This window comes from Microcaecilia unicolor, chromosome 3 (genome assembly GCF_901765095.1).
Source record: "Microcaecilia unicolor chromosome 3, aMicUni1.1, whole genome shotgun sequence".
NCBI classification, from domain to species: domain Eukaryota; kingdom Metazoa; phylum Chordata; class Amphibia; order Gymnophiona; family Siphonopidae; genus Microcaecilia; species Microcaecilia unicolor.
In genome coordinates this window covers 299,656,256-299,671,148 of record NC_044033.1, presented here as the reverse complement: position 1 = coordinate 299,671,148, position 14,893 = coordinate 299,656,256, and the positions used below count along the sequence as shown (strand labels likewise).

General features: G+C 50.0%; 1 protein-coding gene across 1 annotated transcript in view; it reads left to right on the top strand.

Moving 5' to 3' along the window:
• Positions 1–14,893, top strand: part of RACGAP1 (Rac GTPase activating protein 1) — a 219,477-nt gene that overhangs the window by 81,944 nt on the left and 122,640 nt on the right. Inside the window, 1 exon segment of the mRNA XM_030198223.1 lies at positions 997–1,114. Within this exon segment, the coding sequence (XP_030054083.1) occupies positions 997–1,114 (118 nt within the window).

The window sequence follows — 14,893 nt, the reverse complement described above, 5'->3', positions numbered from 1 at the left end:
TCAACCAAGAATTTATCATACAAGATATATTCCTCCTTTGTTTTGCTGGATAGCATCCCATGTGTATGATGATCTCCTGTATCTTCTATGGAAAACTTGCTTTTAATTCAAGTATTTAAAAAGGTTTGCTCTTCAATGTGGCTGCGTTTGGAATGCTGTTTAAAGACTGCATACCAAGTATAGTCTAGATTTTTGTATACAAAGTATTTTCCTCAATAGTTGCACCAGGACATATACTGTTACCCTACACAGAGTTACTCATTTGACCTCTGAAGCAGGCTGTTGCGTCTGCCACAGACACATGTTGGGTCATTCATCTGGTGCTACTGAATGAAATATTTTTGCATATATCCCAGGCATGGATTCGGTTTGTCACCCTCTGCTCTTGTGTTGACTTCTTTGATGTACCTTGGAGGAGTGCTCCTCTTAGGGAGTGTTGACACTGTGCTCTTTTGGCACCTTGGTTGTTGTCCAGAAGACATTACACATTTGGGTTTCATGAAACCCCGATGTTTGCCATCAACTGGGGGAATTCTGCTTCCCTTAACCACTGGTTTAGTTTGTGCAGTGCCTCTGATTCACTTATCCAGATTGACTATCTCTCTATATAAAAAGCAACACCAACGTTCTATGAAGCCTCCAGCCGGAAGTGTGAAGGGGGCGAGATATCCGGTTTCCCTATGAGTGTCTACCCCGCCCTCTCTGTAACAGTCAGTGAAGGAAAACAGCAGAGCACGAAATCAAATCGCTGGCTCTGTAACAGTGAAGGACTCAGAGGGGGGAGGGGAGAGAGGCCAGAGGGCAGGGACACACACACTCCCACATGCACACAGAAGAAAACCTTGCTAGCCCCCGTTTCATTTGCATCAGAAACGGGGCTTTTTTACTAGTTCTGTAATATTTCAGGTGCCTCTTACCTCCTTTTTCTTAACTATTTTAGTATAGTATTTATTGAAATTACACATTTGTTCTTTCACTTGAATTCTTTTGTTTTAGGCAAATGAGTCCATAGTGGCAAAAACTACTGTTACGGTGCCTAATGATGGGGGCCCAATTGAAGCTGTTTCCACTATTGAGACTGTGCCATATTGGACTAGAAGCCGTAGAAGAACAGGTAAGTTTTAGAGATTTGACACTGCAGTTTTGGACTTGAATGTCAATCTGCTTCCTAGCATGGTGTATGCTGACTGTTAAAGCTAAATTAAAAGCCTGAATTTATTTATTTATTTAATTGCTTTTGTATCCCACATTTTCCCACCTATTTGCGGGCTCAGTGTGGCTTACAATACATTGTAAATGATGGAAGTACAGTTTGTTACATTACGATTATGGGTTACATTGTGAATAGTTAAGGAAGACAGAGTCAGATCAATCACCTTTGGGGCGTAGAAACTAAAGGATATGATGTTGGGGAATTACTACGCTGATCGAATAGTAGCAAGAGAGCGATGGGGTAGACATTTTTTTATCTGTGGGTAGGTTGTTGAATGGGAGAGAGTACGGGGAAGTGGAGTACATGAGGTAATATCTTGAGGCGTTGTTATGGTGTATATGGGATTTATATGTTTTGATCCTTGCGGTATGTTTTGTCAAAGAGAGAGGTCTTCAATCGTTTGCGGAAGTCTGTCAACTCATAGACCGCTCTCAGGCCGCGTGGCAGTGCGTTCCAGAGTTGCGTGCTCTTGTAGGAGAAGGTTGATGCATGTAGTACTTCATACTTTATGCCTTTGCACTTAAGGAAGTGGAGGTTGAGGAAAGTTCTGGATGATTTTTTGGCGTTTCTAGGTGGCAGGTCTACCAAGTCAGACATGTATGCAGGGGCTTCACTGTGAATGATTTTGTGCACTAACGTGCATATTTTAAAGGTGACACGTTCCCTGAGTGGGAGCCAGTGTAGTTTCTCGCGTAATGGTGCTGCGCTTTCATATTTTGGTTTTCCGAAGATGAGTCTGCTGTATTCTGGGCTGTCTGAAGTTTTCTCATTATTTGTTCTTTGCAGCCTGCGTATAATGAGTTGCAGTAATCTAGATGGCTTAATACGAGTGATTGTACCAGGTTGCGGAAGACAGATCTTGGAAAGAATGGTTTTATTCTTTTCAGCTTCCACATGGAGAAGAATATCTTTTTTGTTGTGTTGTTCGCGTGAGTCTCAAGTGTAAGGTAGCGGTCGATTGTTACTCCAAGGATTTTTAAATTTTCTGAAATTGGCAAGTTTAGTTTAGGTGTGTTGATAGCAGTAAATTTTGTTGTGTTGTATTGGGAGGTTAATATGAGGCATTGAGTTTTTTCTGCGTTCAATTTCAGTCGGAATGCGTCTGCCCAGGTGTTCATGATGTGTAGACTTTGGTTGATTTCGTTGGTTTTGTTTAAAAGGAATATATATCGTTACATCATCGGCATATATATAAGGGTTGAGGTTATGGTTTGATAGAAGTTTTGCTAGTGGGGTCATCAGTAGGTTGAAAATTGTTGGTGAGAGGGGAGATCCCTGCGGTACTCCGCACTCAGGTGTCCATGCAGCAGATGTGGTTGAGTTTGATGTGACTTGGTATGAGCGTGAGGTTAAGAACCCCTTGAACCAATTTAGGACATTGCCTCCGATGCCGAAATATTCAAGAATGTGTAATAGGATTCCGTGGTCAACCATGTCAAAGGCACTTGACATGTCAAATTGTAGGAGGAGTATATTGGAGCCTGTTGCGATCCGTTGCTTAAATTTGGTAATAGGGTAGTTCATACTGTCTCTGTGCTGTGATTCGAGCGGAATGCTGATTGGGCGTCATGCAGTATTGAGAACTTGTCGAGATAACTTGTGAGTTGTTTAGTTACTACTCCTTCTGTTATTTTGGTTATTAGTGGTATAGATGCAACTGGTCTGTAGTTAGTTATTTCACTAGCGTTTTTCTTTGTGTTTTTGGTTATTGGGGTGAGTAAGATTTTTCCTTTTTCCTTTGGGAAAAGTCCGTTTTGTAGCATGAAATTCAGGTGGTTCGTTAAGTCTAATATGAATTGATGAGGAGCTAATTTCATGAGGCTGCTTGGGCAGATGTCTAGTTTGCATTGGGATTTGGCGAATCTTTTAAGCGTTTTAAGGATAAGGTCTTCTGACAGTACTTCGAATTCGGTCCAGATCCTGTCTGCTGGGTGTATTCTGTCTTCAGGGTCTAGACAGTTCAGGAATGTGGTGTATTCGGTAGGGCTGGTAGGTATTCTAAGTCGTAGTTGTGTGATTTTCTCTTTGAAGTAGTTCGAGAGGTCGTCGACCCCTGGTATTTCTTTGTTATTGTTTGTAACAGGTGTAGTGTCTAGCAGCTTATTTACAAGGTGGAAGAGTTTGTGCATGTCTTTGTAGTTTGGTCCAATCATAGTTTTATAGTGTATTTCCTCCGAAGTGATTTCCATGCATTCAGTGTGTGTTCATCTTTCTTTTTGTTCCATGCGCGTTCTAGTTTTCTGACTTACGTTTTGAGTTCTTTCAGCTCTTCGGTGAACCATGGATTAGATTTTTTCCTGTGCGATGTTCTAGTTTGGAATGGGGCGATTGTGTCTAATATTGTTTTACATATGTTATCCCATTCTAGAAGGAGTTGTACGGTGTTAGTATTTACTGGCCATTCATTTTGGTAGACCTGTTGCCAGAATGATGTAGGGTCTATTTTTCCTCTCGTAGTGTATGTTGATATGAAAGCCTAGCTTGGGTCTTGACATGCATTAGAAAACATTATTGCTTTGACAACAGAATATGTGGTGTGGTAGCATGGCATGCAGATACTCTGCTTTATGTAGTGGACATTTTAAAACTTGTCTGTTCTGCTGCTGCTACTTTTACTGTCTGCTTCCTTCAGATTTGACATGTTGATTTATATAGTTTAACTTCCTCGTTGTCCTTTCAGACCTCTCCAGATGCATGTGTTTATGCTTTCCTTATTTTGAATACATTTTTATTGGAATTTTTGAACAAGCCAAAACATCTTAGAAGCAATACAAAATATCAATCATGTCCCATCCCAGCTTTCCTACCAGCAGATAGAAACGGAAAGCCACTGGTTTGACATCACCCTTTGGGGTCCTGTGCAGTATATACAGCCTGTCAGTATTTTTCAGTCTCTAGGATATGGTAGGTGAGGTAAACCTCTGCAGACTGTAGCTGCCTAAGAGGTATAAAAAAAAACCCAAAACAAAACATTTTGCTGCTGTTCCCTCAGTCCTCCTCTCTGTCCTGGAAGGGAGCTTGGAGTTGATCTGTCTTGACAGCTCTGACCAAAAAAAAATAGTTGTTGCAGCATTGATAGAGATAGTGAAACTGGAAAGGCTCTGGTTGGATAGGGAGTGTTGACACTGTGCTCCATACTCATCCACTCATTGAGGGGTGCTCGGATTGGAAGGCCAAGGCATGGTGGCACAGGCCACGTGCAGACAGTGCAGCATAGCCTGTGGCAAGCACTGATCTTAGCATCAGGACTAGCAGCGAATGCTGTGCATGTACCGAGTAATGAAGCGGATTGCCATCCTGGGATGCAATTCCAGTAGAGACGCGCTAATGGGAATTGGCAGGGTCAAAGGGATCCTCTGCACAAGGAAAGATCCCAGGTGTGCAGGAGGCATGTTTTTGGTGAGAACCGCTGCCATTTTGAGTAGCACTCCCTCAGAGTATAGCCAGGGAGATGGGCTCCTGAGGTTGAGCCTGGTGGGAAGCCAGAGATATATGATGCTCCAGGTCCACCTAGTCGGGAGCTGTCAGCAACCAAGAATGAGCTTTAGCTCAGAGTTTGTGTTATTCATGCATATCTTTCAAGAAGGGCCAGAGCTCAGGAGGAGTGATACCAGCTTCACACTTGAGAAGAGCCCCCCTTGGTGGCGAAGAGGCCTCACCTTGTGTCAGAGGGTGATCTGGAGGATACAGAATCCCTGGATTCAGCAGATTCTTCTCTCCTCCCCCCCCCCCCCCCCCCCCCCCCCCCCACCAACATCCTTTGGGAGCCCTGTCAGATTTTGCAGAGGAGTCTTGTTGAAGGAGAAGGTTTCTCCTGAGCAAGCCATGATGGTACACATCTTGTAGGGATGACTTGCGCTTGATTTCTTGGGTGCTGGTAGTACTGTGGATCATGGAGGACCATTCTGGAGGTTCTAAACGCTAAGGATCCATTGCTTTTAACAGGCCTTCCCTTCTGATGTTCCAAGTGAAAGGCTATCAGGCATATTTTCAAAGCACTTAGCCTTCCAAAGTTCCATAGAAACCTATGGAACTTTGGAAGGCTAAGTGCTTTGAAAATATGCCTCTTTGTGGTCTATGATAGTGGACATCCACCAGGGGAAGTTTGATGTCCCTGGACCATATCCCAGTTTGGCTGATCACCAGCAACTGCCCTGTTTCACAGTACTGGGGTGGCTTTTCCAGTTTCATGTTCTCCTAAGTTGATCGTGATTGCAGTCATTCTGCAGAAGGATAGGTTGTTGGTACATCCTATTTGGATGACTCGCTGATTTGAGCAGAATTTTACAGGGAGAGTGAGGTAGCCACTTCCATAGAATTTGGAATGGGTTGTTAGCTAATCCTGGGGCTCGCCACTCATTCTGAAACCTTGCATTTGAACAATATGCTAATTCTTTGGAATTACTCTTACATTAAGAATTCATATGCTAAGTTCTTTTGCTCCTCCAGTGCAGTAATCAAATATGCAAATCAACTCTGCACAAAAATCATGCACTAGCATGGGACAGTGTATACTTGCACACATGGGATTGTGTTAGTGGAAGCTCTTACATACCCAACACATTTACGATATCAATATTGATGTTCTAAAAAGTATTCCAGCACATGGTGCAGATAGATGTATGTGCATGCAGTTTGGGTGCTAATATAACTTTTTGTGTTCAGACCTGTCTACCCACAGTCCCTAATCTAATTTTTTGTGTGCAGCCCTGTCTTCCCACACTTATGCTCTTTGTACATAAGTATTGCCATACTGGGAAAGACCAAAGGTCCATCGAGCCCAGCATCCTGTTTCCAACAGTGGCCAATCCAGGTCACAAATACCCGGCAAGATCCTAAAAATTTACAAAACATTTTATACTGCTTATCCCAGAAATAGTGGATTTTCCCCAAGTCCATTTAATAACGGTCTATGGACTTTTCCTTTAGGAAGCCGTAGAAACCTTTTTAAAACTCCGCTAAGCTAACCGCCTTTACCACATTCTCTGGCAACGAATTCCAGAGTTTAATTACACGTTGAGTGAAAGATTTTCTCCGATTCGTTTTAAATTTACTACATTGTACCTTCATCGCATGCCCCCCCTAGTCCTAGTATTTTTGGAAAGCGTGAACAGACACTTCACATATACCCGTTCAACTCCATTCATTATTTTATAGACCTCTATCATATCTCCCCTCAGCCGCCTTTTCTCCAAGCTGAAGAGCCCTAGCTGCTTTAGCCTTTCCTCATAGGGAAGACGTCCCATCCCCTTTATCATTTTTGTCACCCTTCTCTGCACCTTTTCTAATTCCACTATATCTCTTTTAGATGCGGCGACCAGAATTCAACACAACATTCAAGGTGCGGTCGCACCATGGAGCGATACAATGGCATTATAACATCCTCATTTTTGTTTTCCATTCCTTTCCTAATAATACCTAACATTCTATTTGTTTTCTTAGCAGCAGCAGCAGCAGCACACTGAGCAGACTGTTTCAATGTATCATCAATGACACCTAGATCCCTTTCTTGGTCCGTGACTCCTAACGTGGAACCTTGCATGACGTAGCTATAATTCTCCGAGGACAAGCAGGCTGCTTGTTCTCACTGATGGGGTGACGTCCACGGCAGCCCCTCCAATCGGAAACTTCACTAGCAAAGTCCTTTGCTAGCCCTCGCGCGCCCGCGCGCACCGCGCATGCGCGGCCGTCTTCCCGCCCGAAACCGGCTCGAGCCGGCCAGTCTTCTTTTGTCCGCACTCGGTACGGTCGTGTTTTCGCCGTGTCGAGCCCCGGAAAGTCGACCTCGCGCGTCCAATTTGTTTTGAACGTGTTTTTTTCCTTCGGGAAAGCTTTGTCCTAGTCGGGAAGTGCTCCGGAAACCCCCCGCCGGGTTTCGTGTAAATCCTCCCCGTACTTCCAGCTTTTTTGCCCCGGTAAGTTTTCTTTCGTCGTCGGGGTAGGCCTCTTTTCGGCCTCGGTCGAGATTTTTTCTCCCTCTAAATTTGGTGCTTCAAATTTCGCCATTTCGGCTTTTGATTTCGCCGGCGTGATTTTTCCGCCCATGACATCGAAGCCTTCCAGCGGCTTCAAGAAGTGCACCCAGTGCGCCCGGGTTATCTCGCTCACTGATCGACACTCGTCGTGTCTTCAGTGTCTGGGGGCCGAGCACCGCCCTCAGAACTGCAGTCTGTGTTCCCTGCTTCAAAGGCGGACTCAGGTAGCGAGACTAGCCCAGTGGAACGTGTTGTTCTCGGGCTCTTCGTCGGCATCGGCACCGGGATCTTCGAGTGCATCGACGTCGTCAGCGTCCAGACCTCCTTCCTCGGCCGCCCCTGCATCGAGTGCATCGAGGCATCGGGCCTCTGCATCGGCGCCGAGACATCGGATAGCTGCATCGACGTCGGTGGTACCAGGACCTCGTCTGCTGATGTCGTCGGACGGTGGTGCATCGGGTGGAGTGCAGGTGAGGGCTGTCCATTCCCCTGCTGGTGGCGGTGAGCCCTCGGGTGGGTCTCCGCCTACCCTGAGGGCTCCTGCGGTACAGCCCCCCCCGAGATCGACCTTCTTCAGTCTCGGCCCCGAGGAAGCGACGGATGGATTCGACGTCCTCCTCGTCGGTGCCGGGGAGCTCCGGTGACATGCTTCGGAAGAAATCGAAGAAGCATCGACACCGGTCTCCTCCCCGTGTCGGCACCGAGAGCTCTGGGTCGCCGAGGGATTCGGCACCCAGCAGGCATCGGCACCGAGAGGACCGCTCACCCTCTGTTCAGGAGGTGTCGATGCGCTCCGCTCTGGACAGCCCGGAACAGCCTCCACGCCCGGAACAGGTACTGACGTCGACGCCTGCATCGACCTCTCAGCCTTTCTCTGCAGCCGCTCTAAACGAGAGCCTCCGGGCCGTTCTCCCAGAGATTCTGGGAGAGCTGTTGCGCCCTACCCCTCCGGTACCGGCGGTGCTTGCGCCACCGGTACCGTCGAGCGTGGCGCCGGCTGGCCCATCGCCCAGGTTGAGGTCCCCGACGTCGGTACCGCGTGCGGTACCGACCGCGGCCACCTCCCAGGAAGGCTCCCCGACTACGTCGGCGGAGGGAGCTTCGCCGATGCGGGCGAGGGAGTCTACCTCTCGACGCCCCCATCGTGGACGGGGTTCCACGGAGTCGAGCAGGGCGAGGTTGCAGACACAGGTCCGTGAACTTGTGTCTGACACCGAGGGTGAGGCCTCGTGGGAGGAAGAGGAAGATCCCAGATATTTCTCTGACGAGGAGTCTGAGGGTCTTCCGTCTGATCCCACTCCCTCTCCTGAGAGACAGCTTTCTCCTCCCGAGAGTCTGTCTTTTGCCTCCTTTGTCCGGGAGATGTCTACGGCCATCCCCTTCCCGGTGGTTGTGGAGGACGAGCCCAGGGCTGAAATGTTTGAGCTCCTGGACTATCCTTCTCCACCTAAGGAAGCGTCCACTGTTCCCTTGCACCATGTCCTGAAGAAGACATTGCTTGCGAACTGGACCAAGCCATTAACTAATCCCCACATTCCCAAGAAGATCGAGTCCCAGTACCGGATCCATGGGGACCCAGAGCTGATGCGCACTCAGTTGCCTCATGACTCTGGAGTTGTGGATTTGGCCCTAAAGAAGGCTAAGAGTTCTAGGGAACATGCTTCGGCGCCCCCGGGCAAGGACGCTAGAACCTTAGACTCCTTTGGGAGGAAGGCCTACCATTCCTCTATGCTCGTGTCCAAGATCCAGTCTTACCAGCTCTACACGAGCATACACATGCGGAATAATGTGCGGCAGTTGGCGGGCTTGGTTGATGCTCTTCCCCCTGAGCAAGCCAAGCCTTTTCAGGAGGTGGTCAGGCAGCTGAAGGCGTGCAGAAAATTCCTGGCCAGAGGAGTTTATGACACTTTTGATGTTGCGTCCAGGGCCGCTGCTCAAGGTGTGGTGATGCGCAGGCTCTCATGGCTGCGTGCCGCCGACCTGGAGAATAGAATCCAGCAGCGGATTGCGGACTCGCCTTGCCGTGCGGATAACATTTTTGGCGAAAAAGTCGAGCAGGTGGTAGAGTCTCTCCACCAGCGGGACACCGCATTCGACAAGTTCGCCCGCCGGCAGCCTTCAGCTTCTACCTCTACAGGTAGACGATTTTTCGGGGGAAGGAAGACTGTTCCCTATACTTCTGGCAAGCGTAGGTACAATCCTCCTTCCCGACAGCCTGCGGCCCAGGCTAAGCCCCAGCGCGCTCGCTCTCGTCAGCAGCGTGCGAATCAGCAAGGCCCCGCGGCTCCCCAGCAAAAGCAAGGGGCGAGCTTTTGACTGGCTCCAGCAGAGCATAGCCGACATCCAAGTGTCAGTGCCGGGCGACCTGCCTGTCGGAGGGAGGTTGAAAGCTTTTCACCAAAGGTGGCCTCTCATAACCTCCGATCAGTGGGTTCTCCAAATAGTCCGGCAAGGATACACCCTCAATTTGGCCTCACAACCTCCAAATTGTCCACCGGGAGCTCAGTCCTACAGCTTCCAGCACAAGCAGGTACTTGCAGAGGAACTCTCCGCCCTTCTCAGCGCCAATGCGGTCGAGCCCGTGCCATCCGGGCAAGAAGGGCTGGGGTTCTATTCCAGGTACTTCCTTGTGGAAAAGAAAACAGGGGGGATGCGTCCCATCCTAGACCTAAGGGCCCTGAACAAATATCTCGTAAAAGAAAAGTTCAGGATGCTTTCCCTGGGCACCCTTCTCCCCATGATTCAGCAAAACGATTGGCTATGCTCTCTGGACTTGAAGGATGCCTACACACACATCCCGATACTGCCAGCTCACAGACAGTATCTGCGATTTCAGCTGGGCGCACGCCACTTCCAGTACTGTGTGCTACCCTTTGGGCTCGCCTCTGCGCCCAGGGTGTTCACAAAGTGCCTAGCTGTGGTAGCAGCGGCGCTTCGCAGGCTGGGGGTGCACGTGTTCCCATATCTCGACGATTGGCTGGTGAAGAACACATCCGAGGCAGGAGCCCTGCAGTCCATGCAGATGACTATTCGCCTCCTGGAGCTACTGGGGTTTGTGATAAATTACCCAAAGTCCCATCTTCTCCCAGTGCAGAAACTAGAATTCATCGGAGCCCTGCTGGATTCTCGGACGGCTCGCGCCTATCTCCCAGAGGCGAGGGCCAACAACTTGTTGTCCCTCGTCTCGCGGGTGCGAGCGTCCCAGCAGATCACAGCTCGGCAGATGTTGAGATTGCTGGGCCACATGGCTTCCACAGTTCATGTGACTCCCATGGCCCGCCTTCACATGAGATCTGCTCAATGGACCCTAGCCTCCCAGTGGTATCAGGCCGCCGGGGGTCTAGAGGACGTGATCCACCTGTCCACGAGTTTTCTCGAATCCCTGTATTGGTGGACGATTTGCTCCAATTTGACTCTGGGACGTCCCTTCCAAATTCCTCAGCCTCAAAAGTGCTGACCACGGATGCGTCTCTCCTGGGATGGGGAGCTCATGTCGATGGGCTTCACACCCAAGGAAGGTGGTCCCTCCAAGAAAGCGATCTACAGATCAATCTTCTGGAGTTGCGAGCGATCTGGAACGCTCTGAAGGCTTTCAGAGATCGGCTGTCCCACCAAATTATCCAAATTCAGACAGACAATCAGGTTGCCATGTACTATGTCAACAAGCAGGGGGGCACCGGATCTCGCCCCCTGTGTCAGGAAGCCGTCAGCATGTGGCTCTGGGCTCGCCGTCAAGGCATGGTGCTCCAAGCCACATATCTGGCAGGCGTAAACAACAGTCTGGCCGACAGGTTGAGCAGGATTATGCAACCTCACGAGTGGTCGCTCAATTCCCGTGTGATGCGACAGATCTTCCAGGCGTGGGGCACCCCCCTGGTGGATCTCTTCGCATCTCAAGTGAACCACAAGGTCCCTCAGTTCTGTTCCAGGCTTCAGGCCCACGGCAGACTGGCGTCGGATGCCTTCCTCCTGGATTGGGGGGAAGGTCTGCTGTATGCTTATCCTCCCATTCCTCTGGTGGGGAAGACTTTGTTGAAACTCAAGCAAGACCGAGGCACCATGATTCTGATTGCTCCCTTTTGGCCGCGTCAGATCTGGTTCCCTCTTCTTCTGGAGTTATCCTCCGAAGAACCGTGGAGATTGGAGTGTTTTCCGACCCTCATCACGCAGGACGAAGGGGCTCTTCTGCATCCCAACCTCCAGTCCCTGGCTCTCACGGCCTGGATGTTGAGGGCGTAGACTTTGCCTCTTTGGGTCTGCCAGAGGGTGTCTCCCGCATCTTGCTTGCTTCCAGGAAAGACTCCACTAAGAGAAGTTACTTCTTTCATTGGAGGAGGTTTGCCGTCTGGTGTGACAGCAAGGCCCTAGATCCTCGCTCTTGTCCTACACAGACCCTGCTTGAATACCTTCTCCACTTGTCTGAGTCTGGTCTGAAGACCAACTCCGTAAGGGTTCACCTTAGTGCAATCAGTGCATACCATTACCAAGTGGAAGGTAAGCCGATCTCAGGACAGCCTTTAGTTGTTCGCTTCATGAGAGGTTTGCTTTTGTCAAAGCCCCCTGTCAAGCCTCCTACAGTGTCATGGGATCTCAATGTCGTTCTCACCCAGCTGATGAAACCTCCTTTCGAGCCACTGAATTCCTGCCATCCGAAGTACTTGACCTGGAAGGTCATTTTCTTGGTGGCAGTTACCTCGGCTCGTAGAGTCAGTGAGCTTCAGGCCCTGGTAGCCCAGGCCCCTTACACCAAATTTCATCACAACAGAGTAGTCCTCCGCACTCACCCTAAGTTTCTGCCAAAGGTTGTGTCGGAGTTCCATCTGAACCAGTCAATTGTCTTGCCAACATTCTTTCCCCGTCCTCATTCCTGCCCTGCTGAACGTCAGCTGCACACATTGGACTGCAAGAGAGCATTGGCCTTCTATCTGGAGCGGACACAGCCCCACAGACAGTCCGCCCAATTGTTTGTTTCTTTTGATCCCAACAAGAGGGGAGTGGCTGTAGGGAAACGCACCATATCCAATTGGCTAGCAGATTGCATTTCCTTCACTTACGCCCAGGCTGGGCTGGCTCTTGAGGGTCATGTCACGGCTCATAATGTTAGAGCCATGGCAGCGTCGGTAGCCCACTTGAAGTCAGCCACCATGGAGGAAATTTGCAAAGCTGCGACGTGGTCATCTGTCCACACATTCACATCTCATTACTGCCTGCAGCAGGATACCCGACGTGACAGTCGGTTCGGGCAGTCAGTTCTTCAGAACCTGTTTGGGCTTTAGGATCCAACTCCACCCCCCGAGGGCCCTGTTTGTTCTGTTCCAGGCTACACTCTCAGTTAGTTGGTAAATTTTTTAGGTCAATCTCAGTTATGTCCTCGCCGTTGCGAGGCCCAATTGACCAATGTTGTTGTTTTGAGTGAGCCTGGGGGCTAGGGATACCCCATCAGTGAGAACAAGCAGCCTGCTTGTCCTCGGAGAAAGCGAATGCTACATACCTGTAGAAGGTATTCTCCGAGGACAGCAGGCTGATTGTTCTCACAAACCCGCCCGCCTCCCCTTTGGAGTTGTGTCTTCCCTTGAAGTGTATTGTCTTGCTACATACTGGACTGGCCGGCTCGAGCCGGTTTCGGGCGGGAAGACGGCCGCGCATGCGCGGTGCGCGCGGGCGCGCGAGGGCTAGCAAAGGACTTTGCTAGTGAAGTTTCCGATTGGAGGGGCTGCCGTGGACGTCACCCCATCAGTGAGAACAATCAGCCTGCTGTCCTCGGAGAATACCTTCTACAGGTATGTAGCATTCGCTTTTGGGTTCCTCTTTCCCACATGCATCACTTTGCACTTGCTCACATTAAACGTCATCTGCCATTTAGACGTCCAGTCTCGTAAGGTCCACTTGTAATTTCTCACAATCCTCCCGTGATTTAACGAGTTTGAATAACTTTGTGTCATCAGCAAATTTAATTACCTCACTAGTTACTCCCATCTCTAGGTCATTTATAAATGTTAAAAAGCAGCGGTCCTAGCACAGAGCCCTGGGGAACCCCACTAACTACCCTTCTCCATTGAGAATACTGACCATTTAACCCTACTCTCTGTTTTCTATCTTTTAACCAGTTTTTAATCTACAATAGAACATTCCATATCATCAAGCTGATCAATCCATAGACTGGTGGGTTGTGTCCATCTACCAGCAGGTGGAGATAGAGAGCAAACTTTTGCCTCCCTATATGTGGTCATGTGCTGCCGGAAACTCCTCAGTATGTTCTCTATCTCAGCAGGTGGTGGTCACACACAGCAGCAGCTCTGGCTAGGCCTCCAAGCCTAATTTTTAGGTTTTGTTGAGTGCCTGGGGTTGAGGGCTCTTTTGAGCAAGTGCAAACCTGGTGGTGCCAGGTCCCTCCTTTTCTCCTCCCTCCCGCTGGCTCCGTTAAAAAAAAAAAAAATTTTAAACGTCCTTAAAGGCGTTTATTTCGACGTTTATTTAAACGTTCATTGCAGCTACTCACTGGGACACCAGTTCGTTACAGCTCGGAGCGGACAGCAGGTAATTTTTACCTTTTTATAGCGGGCAGGGGGTTCCCCGATTCTTCTCCTCGTGGCATATGGCGTCTGAGGGCGAGAGCGCAAAGGGTCGCTCCCCGGATCGTTTGAGCGCTTCTAGAGGGGATGCGGGGGTATTTCAGCCTGATTCGCCCTTGTTGGGTGACAGTTTCGTGACCGATGAATGTCCCGGTCCTTCCTCCGGCGTGGCGGTTTTTCCCGCCATAAACGCCCATCCCCCGCTCCTCGCCTCCGCCATCTTGGCCGGCCACGCGGCTCGGACGGCTTCTTCGTGGGCCGCCCTTGAGGTTGGAGACAATGCCATGAACGCCCTTAATTTGGGCGACGGCACAAAAGCGGCTAAAGTTAAGCGCCATTCTTCCCGCGCGGCTCCTTCGAGGAGTGTCGCGCCGGACACCATTTTGGATGCGCAGCATGTCTCTCCCCCCGCTCTTGCGAGCGCCGGTTGAGGGTGCGTCTAGGGCTGTTGCCCAGGCTGCGGAAGTGCACAGTCTGGGGGGTTTCTCCCCCGAGTTTGTTTTGCTGCTGCATCAGGCTTTCCTCATGCAAAACGCTGCCCCTGCTCCCTCGTCTGGTAAAGAGGTTGAGGTTCCCAGAGGTAAACGCCCTCGGGTTGATTCCCAGGCCTTGGAGGACTTTGTCTCCTCCGATGTAGATGAGGGCAGCGTGTCTGAGGTCTCCCAACGGTCCTTTGCGGATTCCTTGGAGGAGACGGATCCCCGCTCGGATGGAGCGGATGACCCCTCTGCAGCGCGGCTTTTTAGCCCAGAGGATTTGCCCAACCTGTTGTTACAGGCCATGGACACTTTGAAGATTTCCTCTCCGGAGGACGTCTCTCCCTCAGCCCCTGTTGGCTCTGCCATTATGCTGGGGACGAAGCGCCCGCCTAGAACCTTCCACGTGCATGATGCCATGCACACCTTAATTTCGGCTCAATGGGATGTCCCGGAAGTGAGCCTTAAAGTGGCTAGGGCTATGTCCCGCCTCTATCCTTTGGCTGTGAGTGAACGTGAGGCCTATCTGTGGCCTACCGTGGATTCTTTAATCACTGCGGTGACTAAGAAAACGGCGTTGCCGGTGGAAGGTGGCACGGCCCTAAAGGACGCCCAAGACAGAAGATTGGAGGCGGCCTTAAGGTCGTCCTTTGAGGC